This window comes from Botrytis deweyae (genome assembly GCF_014898535.1).
Source record: "Botrytis deweyae strain B1 chromosome Unknown BDEW_045, whole genome shotgun sequence".
Taxonomy (NCBI): domain Eukaryota; kingdom Fungi; phylum Ascomycota; class Leotiomycetes; order Helotiales; family Sclerotiniaceae; genus Botrytis; species Botrytis deweyae.
Window position 1 is genome coordinate 62,523 of NW_024066252.1, and position 22,298 is coordinate 84,820.

General features: G+C 38.0%; 4 protein-coding genes across 4 annotated transcripts; 3 read left to right on the plus strand and 1 right to left on the minus strand.

The window, feature by feature from the left end:
• Positions 1–5,330: 5,330 nt before the first annotated feature.
• Positions 5,331–7,816, minus strand: EAE98_011165 (uncharacterized protein). The gene is made up of 2 exons (XM_038958787.1): positions 7,551–7,816; positions 5,331–7,474 (listed from the first exon to the last, which is right to left on the minus strand). The coding sequence occupies exons 1-2, from the start codon at positions 7,641–7,643 to the stop codon at positions 6,020–6,022; spliced, it is 1,548 nt and encodes a 515-aa protein (XP_038804791.1). The 5' UTR covers positions 7,644–7,816; the 3' UTR covers positions 5,331–6,019.
• Positions 7,817–8,704: 888 nt separating this feature from the next.
• On the plus strand, positions 8,705–12,193 carry EAE98_011166 (uncharacterized protein). The gene is made up of 4 exons (XM_038958788.1): positions 8,705–9,431; positions 9,618–9,755; positions 9,807–11,356; positions 11,415–12,193. Exons 1-4 carry the CDS (start codon positions 9,407–9,409, stop codon positions 11,616–11,618), a joined length of 1,917 nt encoding a protein of 638 aa, XP_038804792.1. The 5' UTR covers positions 8,705–9,406; the 3' UTR covers positions 11,619–12,193.
• A 2,876-nt stretch (positions 12,194–15,069) lies between these two features.
• EAE98_011167 (uncharacterized protein) lies at positions 15,070–16,820 on the plus strand (the record flags this gene model as incomplete). Its single annotated transcript, XM_038958789.1, has 3 exons — positions 15,070–15,560; positions 15,609–16,142; positions 16,196–16,820. 3 exons carry the CDS (start codon positions 15,070–15,072, stop codon positions 16,818–16,820), a joined length of 1,650 nt encoding a protein of 549 aa, XP_038804793.1.
• Positions 16,821–18,289: 1,469 nt separating this feature from the next.
• On the plus strand, positions 18,290–19,912 carry EAE98_011168 (uncharacterized protein; the record flags this gene model as incomplete). Its single annotated transcript, XM_038958790.1, has 3 exons — positions 18,290–18,468; positions 18,986–19,095; positions 19,164–19,912. 3 exons carry the CDS (start codon positions 18,290–18,292, stop codon positions 19,910–19,912), a joined length of 1,038 nt encoding a protein of 345 aa, XP_038804794.1.
• Positions 19,913–22,298: the final 2,386 nt, after the last annotated feature.

Here is a 22,298-nt window from a genome sequence, read left to right on the forward strand (position 1 = left end):
TGATGTTGGTGTTGGTGTACCTACTAGGTATCTAGGTGATACCTTATTATTATTATTAACGTGTACATGGCGAGTGAGGTGAAAGGTGTAGACATGGCACGTGTCCGGTAGCCGACAATGATCAACAAGTCGGCATAAGATACAAGAAATGCTCGTTGAAGAAGCATTGATGAGCTACATGTAAAGCATTTATATTAATATCAAATATGTTTACATCAACCTCGGAGTCCTTTCTTTGTTCGGGTTTCCAAGTTCTTCTTACAATGCTGCCCCGGAAAAAATACGCTAGACATATACACTCTGGATCTTAAGACCCCAAAGTAAGTACCGAGTGAGTGAACTCTAAGTGGCGAAAGGGAACTGATACCATGATATTTCTTGTTTTTCGATCTTCTTATCGATCTTCTTACTGGGTGTCTATTGTCTAATTGGCTCTTCGAGCTATTGGAGTGGAGTGAACGATGACAAGTCAATTCAAGGATACAAAACTGTCACCCACGCCACCTGGATTATAGCTACCTAGTCAGCACTTCGTATCTGATTATGATCCAAGGATATATATTCGAATGGTAATAAGATGTTGAATGTATGAATTTACTAAAGAATGAATGCATCGATGCATCGATGCATAGAAAAAGCTGGGTTACGCGCATGTTCATATCTCAACATTCGATAGTCCAGGATCAAGTACACTGGTACTGACACCGGTACTGGACTGGCACTGATACTGAGTCCATGATTGAAGATAAGGTACAGGAGAATGGAACACTATGAGGTACGTGTTTCGATATCTACCGAGGCGACTCACTGTCTGTGTTATGTACACTTGCTAACATCAGTCATTAAGTGATATAAGTTCACTTGATCCATAGTGCAGTCTCAATACGATAGCCGTTACAATAAAAGCCTCCGTACACCTGCAATAGCATCCGACAAAGGGTTTCAATCGAAGATTGTCAGAACGGTATGTATAAGGCAACTGTATCTAGGCCCTTGAAATATTCTCGACGATTGATCCGGCGACATCCAGACATCCAGACATCCAGACATGAATCTACATGGCGAAGCTGTCTGACTTGAAGACGTCGGCTTGCATGAGCCATTGACACTTACTCACCTAACAATCTCATTGAATACTGTGTATACGAACATTGATTTGAACATACTCCCATCCCAATCTTAAGGTCAAGGGTCTTGACGATTTGTTCGACCCTAAAGACCTTTGACATTCGATTGCTCTCGTCTCCCTCGCCCCTTTTACAATTTTTATAATTCTCACTCTTCTCATTCTGGAGTGTACTATTTCAAATGTTATCTTAGAGCCTGCAAGGTCCAATTGGAGCATCAAGTCACAGTTCCTCTTCTTATATCTCCTCTCTTTGATTTTTCCCCTTCACTCATTTGGGGAAGGATGTGAATTCTTCTCCTTCTTTTGATATCAAAGAACCTCAGAATCATATAATCGTGAGAGATGACAAAACATGCGACGCTTCGTATTGCTATACAATCTAGTTGAATGGTCTCTGATGGGGGATTGCACACTTACAGAGTAGGTACTTTACGCATAAACCTCGGCACAATGATTTCCTCGCAGGCTCAAACATTTCTTTCATTCCCATCATCTCTGTCAATTCTCTCACTCCTCTCGCCCTTCTCGCCCTTCTCATCGATTACCTATAGATTTCAGTGTGAGTAGCATACGTTATTTGAGAATATGCCATTTTGTTTTCCATTTCCTCCTTCTCATTCCCTTCCCACCCTCTTCATATCTATGTTACACAGCATATTCATCAATTTCTTACATTGACTAAGGAAAAAGGAAAAAGGAAATCCTTTACCCTCTCAACGTCAAAGGGACTCCAACATATAAACTAATACAATATATAGCATCATACAAGTTCATAAAATGCTCTAGTGTAGAAGACATACTTCTCGTAGCACACAAATACAATAAGTCGTTTCAATGATTTACTCGACGCTCTAAAACATACACACTTGAACAAATAATACTCCAATACAAAGAACATCCATTCTCAATCTGAATCGCGGTCAAGCATCTTTCCAACCTACTCGATCCTTTTCCTTACCAAGTAAAGATCTAATGTGCGTTGCATATGAGTTAGAATATATCTCAGGGATCGGAACCACTCTGTCTCCTTCCTCTTTCATTTTCTCCTTTGATTCATTATGGAAAGACAGAGAAACGCGTCCCCTCTACCTAGTATCAAAAAGCTTCAAGTCATGTAAACAGCATTGCGATACGTAGACTATGTAACCACATCACCGATTTAGTATATAGCTCGGAAACATACAAAATCTTCCGCAAAACATTCGGCACGATGAGTTCTCGTAGGCTCTAAAATATATCTTTCGTAGCTTCTCGGGTGGTGGATTAGTTACTAAAGTACCACTTAAAGAGCCGAATACTGACGTCTTGGATTTATCTGATGTCTCCCACATTTCTGTAATCTCACTATGTCTAGTACCTTCAGCACCTTCAATACTTCTAATACTCACCAAGTACCTGTACCATGACATACATTGCAAACATTACTTCCAAATATCCATTTCCATTTCCATTCTTTTCTTTCTTTCATTTAATACTTCTCATAATCTTCCTCTCTTTTCCATTTCTCTTCTACCAGGTACCTCCCCATCATCTCCTCACTCACCAAAAAAAGAAAACTAAAAATCTCTCATCCCCAGCATCCAAGAATCTCAATACAATCCTATAATACCAACACAATATATCAATCTCATAACTCTACAACCTGACCCGAAACAACCCCTTACAGCATCCAAAGCCATCCGCAAAAACCTCAGTCGATTCTCTCGCAGGCTCAAAAACACTACTCTTACATCTCTATTCTTCACTCACCAACAAAAAACACCTCGTACAAAGATACACATCCAGATCTTCTCGACAATCTTGCCTACGATTCAGAGTCCTCTCAACGGACACTTCGTTCTTATATCATAAATATACCTTACCAACTTCTCAACCTCATCGCTTAAGCCCCTTCATCGATTTTCACTTCAACTTCAATATTGGTAGACTATAATATTATAGGGGATGGTATAAGCAATAGATTTTCTGATTATTAAGATTCAACACATACAATAATAGTCGCGAGAGTTTCTCGTAGAACCGAATATATCTATCACCGAGACAATATTAAACATACAATGAGAAGTACATGAGAAGCCTGAGAAAATTTGATCTAGAATGCTCTTATCATGATCTAGAACGCACCTGGAATGAATATATTACTTGTAAAAAAACAATGTAAAATGTAATCCTATAGTGTGAGATGATTAGAGATATATAATTATTCATCTCTCAGATTCTCTCAATATGTATATATTCATCATCATTATCATTCTCAAACAAAAAATGTCTTAAAAGTAAATATAATTCCTCGTTATATACTAATCATTATATCAAGACGTTACTATATTCTATCATCTCATTATATCTCAATATCCATCTCAATAAATCTATTATTTAGTATTAATATCCTCTAAAAACCCATCTATTAAATAATACAAACCTATAAGCCTATAAATATACATTCATTTCAATAAATTCAGATGTGTATTCATATGTATACATCTAGACTATTGTATACAACAGGATAAGACAAATGAATGACTTCATCGTTTATTATTTCGATAAAATAAATATAAAATCGTCAACTCTCACTACTAAATCCCAATCTCATTCCTAGATCTCATTTTCATTCCCAGATGCTACTCATATAGCATCGCCATTAATAGATTCCCTCAGAATCATATATAGATCGGTTCGAATTGACTAGATATATATATATCTATCTATTTATTTATTTATCTATCTATCTATCTATCTATCTATCTATCTATCTATCTATCTATCTATCTATTTATTTATTTATTTATTTATCTATTTATCTATTTATCTATTTATCTATTTATCTATTTATCTATTTATCTATTTATCTATTTATCTATTTATTTATCTATTTATCTATCTATCTATATATATATATGTATATATATATTATAAGATATAAAGTATTAATATAAAATATAAAGCAAAAAGTATATAATAAAAAGTCTAAAGTAAAAAGTATGAAATATATATTATGGATTTTAATATTAATATCAATCGTAATCTTAATCTAAGTCTTGATCTATATTCCAGCTCTCGAAAAGTCACTAATGTGTACATACATATATACCTTACCTCTTATCCTCACTTTTTACTCTCATCTCATCCTTACTTCTCATCCTCACTTATCATCCTCACTTATCATCCTCACTTCTCATCCTCACTTCTTACTTTTATCTCATTTGATTATACTTTTCCTCGGCTCATTTTATCTCGCTTCCTTTCTCTTGCTCCTTGCACCTATCTTCTTTTATTGTATCCTCTCTTGTCTTCTTTTATCCTATTCTCTGCTCTCTCCGCCAAGTACAGTATACTAGAATTCCTTTTTCTTCTTCCCTCCTCTTCCCTCCTCACAATCAGAATCAGAAGATACTAATCATCTAGATCAACATCTTAATATTCTAATTCCTCTTTTCCCCTTTCCCTTTCCTCTCCCTCATCCCCTTCGTTTCTTATCTCTTTCCCTCTCATTCCTTCTCCCTCTCCCTATCGCTTAAACTTCTTTTATTCCCTCTTCTTCCCCTTCCCCCCGCATTCGCCCCTTTTCCCTCTCTATAAACTTCCATACACACCACACACACACACACACACACACACACAATCTACCCTACATATATTACCCCAACCATACAATTACATTCCGAATTAACATTTAAATCCATATATATTACCTGATATACTACACATACAAAATCCTCATCATACACACATACACACACACACACATACACACATACACACATACACACATACACACATACACACATACACACATACACACATACACACACATATATATATATACATATACATACATATACATACATATATATATATATATATATATATATACACATATACACATACACACATACACACATATACACATATACACACTACACCCTCACTTCTCACACCTTACTCCTCATTCCTTACTCTTCACTCCTCACTCCTCACTCCTAACTCCTCACTCCCCACTCCCTATACAAATATAAACACCAAACACATCTCTATCAATTTCATAAACAAATTATCTACCTTGTAGATATATACATACATATACGCATATACATGCATCACATCACAAGCAGTATATTACATCAATACCCCTCTATTAAAGATTTCATTTTGTAATCTTTATTTGATATCAACATTACATTATTATTACATCTTCAATACATTACATCATATCACCACATCACATCACCATCGCGCCAACCATCTCATAGCAAAGTTATATATTCTATACAACGCAATACGAGACGATACGTATATCTACAACCCTCAACCCAACCTAACCCAGCCCAATCTTCATCTCCACTCTTCCCGCTTCTATATTACAGCATCGCCATCTCTCATAAACCCGCTGTCTAGTATAGGAAAACCAAAAACCAGCGCTGATGAATACACCCTGCTCAGAATATCATGACGCCAGAGACATTCATGCGTATCCTGATTATTAAGTATTCCCATCCTCATCCATGTACCATTTCGATCTATCTCGACTGCCAAGACCAAAAGTAAAACTCCAATCCAATCCAATCCATTTGCTCCATACCATGAAATTCATTCCTCTCAAACACCAATCAAAACCTAGCTACGCTATGCATCATAAAAACGACCTTTGCAAAAGCCACTACCTCTCCTCAAAAGGTTTTTCCTTGTATCCCCAAGCACCTAACCGATTGTGAGGAAGAACAGCAAGAAAGCTCTTTTGAAATCAGTCCCCTCCATAAACGCTGAAAGACACTTGCCCATTCCCATCCTAAACACCGTTCATGAAAGTTTGCTCCCTTTCCCACCTCCAATAGACTATTCGTAATGACCGTACTAACTCCTTCATCATGCAATGAAAATTGGTAAAATTCCCTACGCTTTCCCGACCCAACCAACGTGCAAGAAGAAATCAAAAATCTTCCCACCCTTTGCTCCTTCCACTCTCGCAATCTCCTTGACCATTTTCCGCTTCAACTTTCCATCTCCCTTTACTGCCTCTTTCAAAATCGCTTCTTTGATCACCAGATATGGTTTTGGATTTAATCGAGTCTTTTCACAAAGATCAATTTCCCCAGGTGTCAAAAGATGATAATCGGGAGTAGATGATGGGTTGAGCGGTAATGGTGTAATTGTAGAGAGAGGTTGAACTTGTATTGGTTCACGTTTAATAACAGGGGATTGTTGTTTAATTCCATTTGTGAGAGAACCGTTACCATTCATCAAGTTTTCTTTGTCATCGTTTGGCTCCGATTTGAGGATAGAATCCGGTAATTCAGGAGCAACCAACGCAGCTGCACCACTTGGAGTTTCAACGGCAGGAGGTTTGTTCTTTGTACCTGCGGCGTATCGTTCACGATCCATACTACCCATAGGTTGTGCCTTATGGGCTCTCTGTTGCTTATCCTGTTCGTATTTCTCTCCGCTTTTGAGGTCTCCAATCCTCATTGTTCTCCACTCTTGCAATTGAGAAACTGCTAGTCGTAGGTTTAGCTCATCAATGAGACCTTTTGAGAATTCTTCATAATCATCATGATTCATCATTCTCGCGAAAGGTTTTGTACGAGTAAGAAGATCTCTTTCTTCCTTTGTACGCTTTTTATCAAGAGCAACTGCTTTGCGATATTCCAGAAGGTTATGTTCAAATATGACCTTTTTACGATCGGCTCGTTGGGTTAACCGCTGGTTGTAAATGTTCATCACTGTCATTTTGAGCTCGAATTCCGGTTCCACCTTTCCAGTAGTAGGATTAATTCCATCACCAGGTTCAAATGACATTAACTGAACGGCCTCTTCTGCTTCATTTGCATATTCGGTCTCGAACTCCAGACGACCAGGCATATAACCTTGAATATCGTGACATGACGGAACACTAGCCGTGGGCTTCTTTTTTGGTTGCGGTGGGGGTTGATTTTTAGCTGCCTCTTTTCTCTTCTCTATTCGTGCCTTCTTTCGAGCTTGGAATTCGTCTCGAGGCAACGCGTCCATCAACTCTGTATCATGTGGACTAGCTCGTTTTGGTAGTGGAAATTTTGGACTATCCAAGTAGACCTTCTTGTAATGATCTCGAACCTCGTCTTTAGTTCGGAACCCTCCAATATGATCTGCAATATCTGCCCAAGAACCCAATCCATATATCTCACACCCTTCCAATAATAGTAGCTCTTCATCAGCCCCCCAATCTGGTTCATAAATTGGCACGGAGTTTTGTTCAATAACTCTAAATGGGTGAGTAGCAGGTTGATGCTGTGAGGAGGATTTGCCGTCGGAGAAACATTGTACACATAGGTCGTATTCATTGCAAGCAGAGTGGGCGCATCGAATTCGGACCTATAATTGGGGAGAGAGTTAGCTATTGGGCCAATTTCGCGGAGCGACAGATCGGGTATTGATAAAAAGTAAATACAGTATTCGTGACATCTGCTGAACATATATCACAGACGTATTTAACACCACCTTCACCCCCTCTCATTGCCGTCTTCTTGCGAATGATCCCCATTGTCAAGGTGGTTGTGAATATTTACTTTGCGCCACGATTGACCAACGAATGGAGACGACAGGATTGAGGATTGTTTCTAGATTAAATTGTATCGTGATTGAATGAGTGCAGTAATTCTTTGATGGAATGATTCCTCAAATTAATAAGAAGTATTAAAGTTGTTACGGTGTTGATGATTCTGTGAACGGTAGTTCGATCAATGCGATGAGGTTCCAAGAGTGGGTACATTACAGATGTGGCTCGACAAGGCTACGGTCGAGGATCACCTGGGCAGTGACTGGCTAAACCAGATTAGAGGCACCAGCCACATAAATCAGTGAGGCTGAATATTTTGTTATCCATTCCCGGTTATTACTAATACTACCTGGGTACTATCGTACAATAGTAGACATCTTGAAAATTATATATCGAGGATCCCCTCTTGTGTATGTTGAGGTTGATTTCATTTCGTTATCTACTAGGTACCCTAGGTACGAGAAGAATGTGAAGATTTCTGTGCTCGACATACGATCATAGTTGATTTTACAATGCATTTTCTACCACATCAATTTTTTGGTATTTTCGTGTACGAGCTTGTGATGTACAAGTATATGCTCTGGATGCCCAGGTGTACTTGAAACTTGGCCCATCAAACAATAGACGGCCGTCCTTATCGGATCCTGTTATCAAGAATTTTCGGAGTTTAGGCAAATGGCCGCCCCGCCCACGTTGCTGTTACAGAGAACCTGAGAACCTGAGAAAATGATAGTAGATGGCACTTGCACGTGACTGAAGAGACGGTTATCAATTTATCTATCCATCGATCATTGAAGCCCAAAATTCGAGGAGAGACATATTGGAATAGCCCTATGTCCCGAAGTCCTGAGGTAGATGATGATTTGTTTTACCAGAATCAAATCGAAAAGGGAAAGAAGAGTTTCATATTTCATATATATCTAGTCCATACTGGCTGGTACTTGCTACTAAGCCACTCACTCATTTTATCGTGATTCTAAGCCCCCTCGAAAACATGGCTTGGAGAGAGTAGCCATGTTACATTGAAAATCGCCCCCTTACAAATGCTGCCCTCCCTAGTCAAACACAAACATTGAGAGAGAGTTTGAGAGACATGTATGTTATTTTGACATCTTGAGAAGCTTTCATCGCGCAGAGTACCTAGGTAGTGAAACATAAAAACATCCAAAGCAACAAGAGAGAAGGAGGAGAAGAAGAAGAATTACCCAAAATCCCATTACTTGATTCCCCCATATTGATTGATATAGAGACGCATTCATTCAACCTCTCATTCAACCTCTCATTCAACCTCTCATTCTACTCTTGATACACGACCACGACTGGATTTATAAAGGTTCACTCGTTCAATATCAATATCACTCACTTATATTATATTACTCACTCACTCTCTTCATGATCCCTTCGGTCCATCGAATCGTATCAATCAATTAATTGCGAGTATTTGTATTTGCCTTGACAATCAATCTATTTTGGCGGGGCAATCGCCTGTGAGCACTTGTTTGAAGCTAAATCCTGACCGCAACGCACTGAACGAACACTTTACTGTCAATCCCTCGAAGAAATCCCGATATCTACTTTACTCCTCATTCATTACCACCCACCACCCACCACCTACCATCTACCATCTACCATCTACCATCACCCAACATACAACATCAATTACAATCTCATTCCCTAGAATCCTACAACTTATCCTTCTTCCTTCGTCCCCCTCTCCTACCGATACAATTTTGTTCCCCATCCCCAAGATGTCGTCTTGGAATATCACCAAGAGTGAGTTAAATTCATTTATAATTCATTCCAGGTCAATCTTGAAACCACTCAGATCTACCCCCTTGAGCTAAATCTTATTGCTGGCTACCAACCCAACGTCACTTCGGAGAAGTCTATTGAGCTTTAAATCGTCAAAAGCGAGCACATGAATTGGACTTGTCACTAATTATCTCTATCCATTTTTAGAGCTCAAAGAGACGCATCTTGGTCCCCTAACGTCTACCTTCTCTCGAACCCCATCTTCACAAACTCTGAGGGAATCATCCAAAGATGAGAAATCTGGCTCATCAAGTCCGGCACCATCTATCAACGATAATGGAATAGGTATGCGCACATCGTTAATCTGGTTCACGAAAAGTATACTGACCTCAAAAGCTGCGTCCGAAGCCATAGCCACTCAACCACAATCCGCTCCTCGGCCGGGTATTCTCATCGTTACTCTTCACGAAGGAAGTGGATTCTCTCTACCAGATCAATATAAACAAGTCTTCAGCAATCATACACAGAATTCATTATCTGCGGGAAATGGCTTTGGAGTTGCAGGTTCAGTACGTTCCGGGGCTTCAAACCAAGTCGCGGGATCTTATTCGAATATGAGACCACAAACATCTGGAGGTGGAATTCAAGTTCCTACTAACCATGGACGTATCTCCTCCAAATACCTTCCATATGCCTTGTTAGATTTCGATAAGATGCAAGTTTTTGTCAATTCAGTTGCAGGGTCCCCTGAAAACCCCCTATGGGCTGGAGATAATACTCAATATAAGTTTGATGTTTCAAGAGTTACCGAATTAGCAGTTCATCTATATCTTCGAAACCCAAATGCGCCTCCGGGATCTGGTCGAAGTCAAGATATTTTCCTTGGTGTTACGCGCATCAACCCTCGATTCGAAGAAAAGCACAAATACGTCGAAGACCCCAAGTTGGGAAAAAAAGACAAGGAAAAGGCCGCTGCAGAATTTCAAAGAAGAGAGAGCACATTGGGACAGAGTGGACCGGAATGGTTGGACGTTCAATATGGTACTGGAAAGATTCGCATTGGAGTGGAATATGTTGAGAATAGAACAAGAGCATTGAAGATTGAAGATTTCGACCTTTTGAAAGTGGTTGGAAAAGGAAGTTTTGGAAAGGTCATGCAAGTCAAGAAAAAAGATACCCAACGAATTTACGCCCTTAAGACCATTCGAAAAGCTCACATTATTTCACGATCAGAAGTCGCACACACGTTGGCAGAAAGATCGGTCCTTTCTCAAATCAACAATCCATTCATCGTTCCTCTCAAGTTTACTTTCCAATCACCCGAAAAGTTATATTTCGTCTTGGCATTTGTCAACGGTGGTGAACTTTTCCATCATCTTCAAAAGGAATCTCGCTTCGACATCAATCGTTCAAGATTTTACACAGCCGAACTCCTTTGCGCTTTAGAATGTTTACATGGTTTCAACGTCATTTATCGTGACTTGAAACCAGAGAACATTCTTTTGGATTACTCGGGTCACATTGCACTTTGTGATTTTGGCTTGTGTAAACTTGACATGAAGGATGAGGATCGCACCAACACCTTCTGTGGAACTCCCGAATACTTGGCACCAGAATTGTTGATGGGACAAGGTTACACTAAGACGGTTGATTGGTGGACCCTTGGTGTTTTGCTCTATGAGATGTTGACTGGTTTACCTCCTTTCTATGATGAGAATACCAATGAGATGTATCGCAAGATTCTGAGCGATCCATTGAACTTCCCTGGTCCTGAAATTGTTCCACCTGCTGCGAAGGATCTTTTGCAGAAACTTCTCAACAGAAAACCAGATCTAAGATTGGGTGCAAATGGTGCATCGGAAATTAAGGCCCATCCTTTCTTCCACAGTATTGATTGGCGAAAGTTACTCCAGAGAAAGTATGAGCCTACATTCAAACCTAACGTGGTATGTATTTTGTTTTATTCTTTCAAATGTTTACGTGCAATATACTAATGACATATAGACGGATGCTCTTGATACCACCAACTTTGATGTGGAATTTACCTCCCAAGCACCAGCCGATTCATTGGTAGAAGGCGGACAATTGTCATCAACCATGCAAGAACAATTTACTGGATGGTCTTACAACAGACCGGTTGCAGGATTGGGAGATGGAGGCGGAAGTATCAAAGATCCAAGTTTCGTAGGAAGTGTACAGGATAGATAGATGGATGAAAGTCAGGGAAAAAGGGAACTGGAATTCTGGAAATGACCAGTGGTATGATGATATGACTTCAACTTTACTCGGGCGTCTTTTCTCTCCAGATAGCAATTCGCATACAGATTGAGGGTTGGAGTGGTTTCTCTTCTTCACGAACAAATTCTAAGAATATTATCCGATAAGATGAGATGAGAAGTTATATGAAAATGGATATTCGTTGTTTTTGTATTGTTCTTCGGCACTGAAATTAGTGTTGGGGAATCACATGAGAGCAGAGTAGAGCAGAGTAGAGCAGAGTAGAGGCGTTACGAAAGCACTTTGTTATGGACAGGTGGGTGGGTATGTGGGTTTGATAGAAAGGAAGGAAGGAAGGACGAAAGAGGGTTCGAACTTCTTTCCATTTGAAAATCGAAGTATTTGTTTCTTCGTCAATTACCTACCTAGATACTACCTAGTTGTCATTGGGATGGGATGTGAGAATGGGATGTGATGAGAGAATGGGATGTGAGAATGTGAGAATGGGATATGAGAATGTGAGAATATGAGAATGTGAGAATGTGAGAATGTGAGAATGTGAGAATATGATGTGCTTTTATACATGAATGGATATTTTTATATAGGTATGTAGGTATGTAGGTATGTAGGTAGGTTGGTTGGTTGGTTGGTTGATAGGTAATAATAATGATAATGATACTAGGAGACTACGAAGTAGGTAGGCTCGCTCTACATAAGCAAAAAAACAGGCGGGAATTGATTATCATTCGAAAGACCTTCAACAACTAAGATTTCTTTTTAACTCTAATATCAAATAATAAAAACACTTGGTTTCAATATAAACAAGACTCAAATTTTCGTTTGCTTTTTTCAAATTCCAACATTCAATTTGAAATGAATTTATAATCTATTAAAAAATACCTTTGAAAGAGTACTCAATTTCCGCCTGTTTTTTAGCTTACGTAGAGGCTCGCTCGGCTCGGTAGGTAATGATAGTCGGCGAGTCGGGCTATGGAGTTGAGGGCGGTCGCTTATGTAAGATTGAGAGCTGATTCCCTAGCTAGTACATAAGTCGAGTACCCCACTTTCTGGCCACCCCCCTTTTAGGCCACTTTTTATACCAAAAATGGAATTTTTAACTTTCTTATTTATGAATAGAATTTATTGAAAATTTATATATATATAATTTAGATCGATCTAAATTTATTCTAAAATTTTCAGATTTTTAGGATTTTTCTGTATTGAGATCTAGAGCTTCAAAATATCGATTTTCAAATTTATATAAGAATCCTATACAAATTTGAAACTTTTATAAAATCTCTAATAACTTTCTAATAAAAATGGTTAAAAATAAATTATAAATTTTTATTATAAATTTATAGTATGTTTAATCTAATAGATCTAGAAAAAATAGAAAATTTCTTTTAAATAAATATTTAAAAGGATATTCTCAAAATAACAAGGATTATTTATATTATTCTAAACTTATTGTATATTATGTTTCTATATTTGTTAATTTTTTTTAATTTTTTTTTAAAATTTCTATATAGATTTAAATTCAAAAGTTTCAAAAATATATATAGTTTTGTTTTAATAATTGTTATTAAAAAGTTATTAAAGATTTTATAAAATTTCTAAATTTATATATAATTTTTATATAAATTAAAAAACTAATATTTTGAAATTTTAAATCTCAATATAGAAAAATCCTAAAATTCTAAAAATTTCAGAATAGACTTAAATCGATTTAAATTATATATATATAAATTTTTATCAAATTATATTATATATTGATAAAGATATTAATAGGCTAAAAAAGTGATTTTTGGTGTAAAAGGGTGGCCCAAAACAGGGGTGGCCAGAAAGTAGGGTACCCGATTTATCTAGTTGGTGGATGTGGATAGAAGAAAAGAAGGATTTGTTCCGATCCGATCTTTTTCGGATTTTATTTTTTGGGATTGGGTTTGGATTTGATTTGGGATTGATGTTCTATGCTTTTTTGGGATTCACCGAGAGAGAGAGGGTCTAGACTGGAGTGAGCTGGAGTTGGGATTTGCTTAATGGGTATGAAGGGTATGAAGGGTACGAAGTGATGGATGTAGGGGGGTTGATTTTTGATGGAGGTTGGTTGTGAGGTTATTTTTGTTTGGGGATGGGGAGAGAGAGGAGAGGAGGGAGGAAAAAGAGAGGATGAAGGGAGGGGAGGGGAGGGAATGAGTAGCTATCTGATTTTGAATCTACCTTTACTGGTACTCTCTGTATAGGTAGATTGATTGTAAAAGTTGGATGGATAGATTACCCTGAGAAGATTACCTTGAGAAGATTACCCTGAGGAGTAAATGGATGAACAGATCAATCAATCAATCAATCAATCAATCAATCAATCAATCAATCAATCAATCAATCAATCAATCAATCAATCAATCAATCAAAATGTACTCAGGTCTCTCACTCCGCTGCATCTCCCTCTCACTTCTTATTTATCCCACCATTAGCGTGAGTGTCTCGACTTGGCTATTGGTCGTAATTGAGTGGTTGGGGGGAATGATGATGGATGATGGATGATGGATGATGGATTATGGTTATGGATTTCCTAGGTTGGATTGGTATGGACAATGGACATGGACATGGACATGGACATGGACGTCATAAGCCATTTATTGGATTTTATTTGTTGTTGCTGCTTGTTGTTCCGAGTCCGTACGATAGAAGAAGAGCTTGCATGAACCCCTCCTTTTTTCCCTCTTTTTTGGGAATCTCATATTTATATACTTACGAGTATCGTACATACTCAGTTACATACAAACATATATACAAATATACAAACATACACATATCTAATATCTGTATACATTGAATCTCTATCAAGTAAAGAAAGGTATGTTGATATTCTCTCCTCTCAACCTCTCAACCTCTCAACCTCCCAAGAATTCATTCAATCTGGATGAATGATTGAATGGTGTTGTGTCACTGCTTTAACCCCACCCCACCCACCTACACAACATTCGACCGACCGAAGTTTCCAGAGTCGAAAGACAGAGAGAGAGAGAGAGAGATTCCGTTGATATTATTCCTTCCGTCTACTCCTATTCTAAACTAAACACATATTCTTCCATCTCCATCTCCATTTCTTCTGGATTATTCAATCTATCTTAAGAAGCTCTCAACTGACAAGATATCAAAGCCATTCTATTTGCAGACCTTTCGGAGATACTAGGAATACCTCTCTTGTCTTTTCGGACAATTTATTGCTAAAGAGGGAATATAAAGGTATGCGTTTCTCTTTTCTCTCTTGCTGTTGAACTCGTCATTTGGAGATATATCTACAAGAACCTTTTGAAGATTGTCAAATACCCATCACTCATCACCCATCATCATCTAATATTCTTACCTCCATTCTAACTTTATTCTCCATAGTTCCCCCTAAACCTGATAATCAACAACTCAAAGAAAACTCTACAATATGCCTCAAGCAACCGAACTCAAAGCATGGAGTGCTCTCCAATCTCACCATGACAATGTTGGCCGTAACTTTGTCCTCAAGGATGAATTCAAAAAGGACCCTCAACGATTCGAGAAATTTTCCAAAACCTTCAAGAACACTGCCGACAACTCGGAGATTCTCTTTGATTTCTCCAAGAATTTGATCAATGAAGATACAATCAAGGCATTGGTGGCTGTTGCAAAAGAAGCTGGATTGGAGAAATTGCGCGATGAGATGTTTGCGGGTGAGAAAATCAACTTCACTGAAGATCGTGCTGTTCTTCACGTTGCATTGAGAAATGTGACTAGTGATCCAATCAACGTGGATGGAAAGGATGTTATGCCAGGTGTCAACAAGGAATTGAAGCACATGGAGGAATTCTCGGAACAAATTAGAAGTGGAGAGTGGAAGGGTTACACTGGAAAGCCTTTGACTACCATTATCAACATTGGTATTGGTGGTTCTGATCTGTAAGTTTGGTGGCATACCCAGTGCGTCCATAGCTAATTCGATTATAGTGGTCCAGTTATGGTTACTGAAGCTCTCAAGTACTATGGCGCTAGAGAACAAACCCTTCACTTCGTTTCTAACATTGATGGTACACACATGGCTGAGGCATTGAGAGATTCTGATCCAGAAACTACTCTTTTCTTGGTTGCTTCCAAGACTTTCACTACTGCAGAGACTGTCACCAATGCCAACTCCGCAAAGGAATGGTTCTTGAAGAAGACTGATGGAAAGGGTGACATTGCTAAACACTTTGTTGCTCTCTCTACCAACGAAGCCGAAGTTACCAAGTTTGGTATTGATGCTAAGAACATGTTTGGTTTCGAAAGTTGGGTCGGAGGTAGATACAGTGTTTGGAGTGCAATTGGTTTGAGTGTTGCTATTCACATTGGATTCAAGAATTTCCACGAGTTGTTGTCTGGAGCACATGCTATGGATATGCATTTCAAGAACACTCCACTCGAGGAGAACATTCCGGTTATTGCTGGTCTCTTGAGTGTTTGGTATTCTGATTTCTTTGGTGCTCAAACTCATTTGGTTTCTCCGTAAGTTTTATCTATCTAAGCTCTTCTTGCATATGGCTAATTGAAACAAACAGTTTCGATCAATACCTCCACAGATTCCCAGCTTACCTTCAACAACTTTCTATGGAATCTAACGGTAAGGCTGTCTCTCGTGATGGAAAGATTGTCAAGTACACAACTGGTCCAATTCTCTTTGGTGAACCAGCTACAAACGCCCAACACTCTTTCTTCCAACTTGTACACCAAGGTACTAAGTTGATCCCAACCGACTTCATCATGGCCGCTGAATCACACAACCCAATCGATAACAACAAGCACCAAAAGATGTTGGCATCAAACTTCTTCGCTCAAGCTGAAGCTCTCATGATTGGAAAAGGAGAAGATGAACTCAAGGCTGAGAACACCCCAGCTGAATTATACAAGCACAAGACATTCTTGGGTAACAGACCAACCACATCAATCCTCGCCCAAAAGATTACCCCAGGTACTCTTGGTGCTTTGATTGTTTACTACGAACATCTCACCTTCACTGAGGGAGCTGTCTGGAACATCAACAGTTTCGATCAATGGGGTGTTGAGCTGGGTAAGAGCTTGGCTAAGAAGATTCAAGCCGAGTTAGATGTTAGTGGTAATGTTGGAGAGCATGATAGCAGTACTGGAGGATTGATTGCTGCTTTCAAGAAGAAGTCTAACATCTAAATGAGAACTGGAAGTGATGGGGAAAAGCTATGGGATAATCAGGATGTGGTAATCGTGAAATGAGAACGGAAGGCAAAGGATTTTCTCGATATAGTAAAATGGGGGGGGGAAATAAAAAATAGGATGAGGAGATGAATTTGCATCTGGATATTTGAATGAATATGGATGAATGAATGAATGATGGTTGATTAGTTAAAGATATGATACGGTTATGAAATGAATGAATATGAATATCAAATCATTTTTGAAGTATTAAAGTTTCCCGGTGACTTTGGTAATAAATGAATGAACATCCTTCTCATCCCATCTTGGAAAAAGGTGGGATGACAGCGGCCGCTAGCGTAAACTTTATTTTACCTCCTGCATGACAACCCATGCCTAATCAGTAATGGAGGATGGATGCGGATTAATTGGAGAGCTTAACTTTTTTTGATGATGCAAAGTGTTCAGTTCTGATTATTTCGTTCAATTTGGTTCAATTTGGTTCAATTTGGGTCAGATCAGATTGGATTAGATTATCGGGATTGTGATTGTCATTGTCATTGTGATTGTGATTGTCATTGTAACTGCGGCCGGTTGTGATTTCAAGGGAATTAATTAATCTATCTTGTGATAATAGCGATTGCGATTGGGACTTTGTTGTGCGATTGTGGTTGATTGGTTGGTTTGGTTTGATTGAATTGGGTTGGGTTGATTTGGGTTGATTTGGGTTGATTTGGGTTGATTTGGGTTGATTTGGGTTGATTTGATTGGGAAGGAAAGGGAAGGAAAGGGAAGGAAAGGGAAGGAAAGGGAAGGAAAGGAAAGGAAGGGAAGGAAAGGAAGGGAAGGAAAGGAAGGGAAGGAAAGGAAGGGAAGGAAAGGAAGGGAAGGAAAGGAAGGGAAGGGAAGGAAAGGAAGGATAGGGAATTTGAGGACGTGAGAGGGTATTTGGAAAGATTTGGGATTTGAGGGAAGGGATTTGAGGGAAAGGAAGGGATTGCGATTGCGATTGCGATTGCGATTGGGATTGTGACGGGTAGGAGAACGAGAGTAAGAACGAGAACGGGCAACGAGCTACGAGGACAAGCTACGAGCTACGAGATTAAGAACGGGCGACGAGCTACGAGTACAAGCTACGAGTAAGGAATTCGATCTAATATTGAACGGGGGGAGTTGAGATTGAAGGGATTGGGGGGATCGGGATTCAATATTGAAGGGATTGAAGGGATTAGGATTGGAATTGGAAGTGGACTTGAGATTGGGATTGGAAGGGAAACGCAAAGCGCAAAGCGCAGAGAGCAAAGATTACGGTTTGAGATACGGGATTAGTTAAGGCGACGAGGTTACTGGACTGCGAGATTGCGGGATTGCGAAGTTTTATAAAGGGAGAGATAAGGAAAAGGGAAGAGGGAAGAAACATCGAAAGAAACATCGAAAGAAAGACGAAACGAGAGGAGGAAAGGAAATAACGAGAAAAAATAACAAATATGCGCGTGGTTAATTGGTTGGCAATTGGGATGGGGATTTGGGGAGGAGGTGTACTTGCGCTAGAGACGGAGAGGGGAGATAAAGGATTGGAAGGGGTGGAGAAGGATGAGGAGAGGTTGCCTTTGCCGAGTTATCATTTTGGGGCAGGGATTGAGGTCGAGTGTATGGAGAGGGATGTGTAAGTCTTGTTTTTCTTGTTTTGTATGATTTGGGCTTTTGGAGAGAGGGAGGAAAGAAGGGGAGGGTGGAGGGTTTGTGCGAGGAGGATTGGAAATTTGAGTGGTAAAGAAAAGGGAAGAGGAGGGGAAGTCTTCGGCACACATACAGTTGCAACGATACGAACGCACGCGATTCGCAGAATATTATAATGGATTGGGTATCGGAGAGATGGAAAGGGGAAAAGGAGAAAAAGAGAAGCAGAGGATATGAGAAAAGAGGAAGAGCAGATGAGAGATTTAGAGAGTGGAGAGAGGAGAGGAAGATATTGATGGATATGCGAGGATGAGGATGCAGCTCCGAAATGTGCGCGAATACGAATTATGTGTGTGTGCCGAAGAACATGGTCGAAATACCGAATGGATTATGAGCAGATTCAAATATATGGATCTCGAGAGCTTTTTGAGGAATTTTGCATGAAGAGAAAGCAAAAGATTGAGGATGAGAATTTAAGAAATAAAAGCTAACTTTTCAATTAGCGATACAGGAGAACATGTTCAACTAGAGGACAATTCTTTAAAATACATACCATTTCCGATATGTAATGAAACGGGAAGACCATTGGAATTAAAATATGGAGTTGAAGAAGGTATGTTTTAATTCTCATTTCGTTTTATTAGAAAATTGATCACATACTGACTATTCCCTCAAATATAGAACTCAATTGTACAATTCCTTTGATAACAGATCCTTTCTTTCATCTTCTCGAATTTTATATTCATTCCGATGCACCTCTCTCCTGTCGAATTCCTTCTCGACCCGCACCCACTGTTCATCACATGAACAGCTATCCAAATTATAAACAAGAATATATTCCTCTCACCTTCGCTCTCTCAGGAACATTACAACTCTCCCACCTTCATATCTCCACTCACCTAAATGTTCTTCTTCATAGCGTCCCAAAACATCATCTTCAAAAACATGATTCGGGTGTAATCGACAGTGGAGTAGCATATAGTACGAGTCCTTTAAGTCACATTACGGGTCCAGCCGCTCTTACTAAAAAACTTATTATTGGAGATGAATTACCTCTTAAATTGAGTATTCGTTGGTTTCCAACCCCATTACTCCCGAGAGAAAATGGAAAGGTAGAATGGAATGGGCTAGGGGGTCATGTGAATTGGATGACGATCGGATATGTCATTGTAGCGTTTGGAGCCGGAGCTACGGTGATGGGGGCTTGGATGGTAGGGTGGGAGGTTCCGAGGAGGATGAGGGGGTGGAGTGGGAGGTTGGCGAGGGTGGGGGGGTTGGGAGGCGCGAATAGTAAGGGTTTGGGTGGGGCGACGCCGTTGGGGTATGGGGTTAAGGGGGGTGGGTTTGGAGGTGGTGGTGGTGGAGCGGTAGGGAATGGATGGGGGTTTGTGGGGGGTGGGAGTGGGAGGGGGGATGGGAAGAGAGATTAGGGATTTGGGGTTTGGGGAGGTTAGGGAAGGGGGATTAGGGGGGAGGGAAGGCATGGAGAGAGCGCTTGATGGGATGGACTGGGTGGAGTTTATTTGTTTCACACTATGTTGTGATTTCTCTGAGAATAGAAGTTGGAGGTTATAGACTTGATTGTTGATTTGTGTATGAGGAAGGGGGAGTCTGAATGAGAGAAGAGTTTTAATGGGGATTGGATTGGAAAGGAAAGGGAAGAGAAGGGAAGGGCAGGGAAGGGAAATAAAACATTTCTTTCTTTTTTTTTAAAAAAAATATTAGGAATAAGAGTCTTTGTTTGATTAGTAGACTGTAATACTATTATTCTATAATAATATTATTCTGTAATACTGTTATTCTATAATACTATTATTCTATAGTACTATTATTCTATAATAATTTATTGTTTTACTATTATCTTTATATATATATATCTATTTCTAACTTTTTATATTATATATCTTTCTTATATCTTTCTTATATCTTTCTTATATCTTTCTTATATCTTTCTTATATCTTTCTTATATCTTTCTTATATCTTTCTTATATTTTTTAATTTTATCTTTAATTTTATCTTTAATTTTATCTTTAATTTTATCTTTAATTTTATTTCTATTTCTATTTCTATTTCTATTTCTATTTCTAAACATCAGATTCAAATACCTAAATAGATATCAATAGATCTTACTTTTTATACAGAATTATAATATGCGATCGTTGATGGGGGCAAGCCCCCAAACCCCCGTGGCTCGCTGCGCTCGAGGGATTGGGTTGGGTTTGGTTGGGGGTGGAGTGTGGAGAAAGAGAGAGGAGGAGAGAGAGAGAGTGTGTGTATGTGTGTGATGATGGGATAGAATGGATTAGAAGTTATAAAATAGGATGGGATAGGCTATGGCGTAGAGTGGAGTGGAGTGTAGAGGGAAATAGAATAGATGATGGGTTGGTTGTTGAGTTTTTTTTGATTTATTGGAGTGGTTTGGTGGTGAGAGTGGGTAGGATGGGATGGGATGGGATGGGATAGGATAGAATAGGATAGGATAGAATAGGATAGGATAGGATAGAATAGGATAGGATAGAATAGGATAGGATAGAATAGGATAGAATAGAATAGAATAGAATAGATAGGATAGGATAGAATAGGGGTTTGAGAATTGGATTTGAGAGCGGGGGGGGGGGTCTGAGATAGTATTTAGATTGATATTTTAGTTGGTATTTAAAAGAGCTAATCTGATATACGAGGGGAGGAGAATGTGAATATGAGTATGAATATTAATATAGATATAAATAAGATAGGTATATAAGGAAATATATAATAAATATATAGTTAATATAATTAATCAAATTAGAACCAGAATTAGAACTTAGAAATCAACTTTAAAATTAGATTTAGATTTGGATTTGGATTTAGATTTAAATTTGAGTAATAGGTAAACTATAAATAGAATATAAGATATAAGATATAAAATATAAAATATAAAATATAATTAATATTTGAATTAGAAGATTAAGAGGTTGAGATTAGAAAGAGCTGATTCGATAAAAAAAAAGAGGGGGGGGATTATAGATATGAATAAAGTAGATAATAGATAGATAATAAATAGATAATAGATGATAAATAAATAGATAATAAGTAGAATTTATATAGGATTTGAATAGGATAGAATAGAACAGAGGGCTGAGAGTAAAATGTGAGTAGATTATAATATGAATAATATATAAGATATAAATCTGAATAATATTTAGATAATATAAAATATAGATAAGTATAAATGAATATAATTAAATATAAATATAATAGATAATAAACAGAATTTAAATAAACTAAGATTGAAATATAAGTAGATTGTAATATAGATAGTAAATGAGATATGAGTATAAATAATTAGAATATGATATAATATAATAGATAATAAATAGAAGATAGTAAAATTAATAAGAATAAAAATAAGAGAAAAAGTAAGATTAAAAGATTATCTATTTACATTGTATATTTTTTATATCAAGTTTAAGTTTTATATAATATATAATATCTAGAGCAGAATAATATAATAAAATTATATCAGAATAAAATAAATAAATAATTAGTTTTAAGAAGTAATCTTTAAAGTTAGACTTATCTAGTACTTATTCGTTCTAGTAATTAGTCTTGAAGCGTACTTTTAGAATTTGATCTTGAAATGAAATTTATTTTTGTAATTTCTATGATTGTTATTATTATCAATATGTTATTGAAAAGAAAAGAAGGGAATAAGAAGGGAGATAATAGTAGAATTTAAGAGAAATCTATAAAATAAACTCAGATCCAGAGATACGAGTAATAAGATCCTCTGTTTTATATTTTAGATATGTTTTAATTTGAGTAGAAGAGTAGGT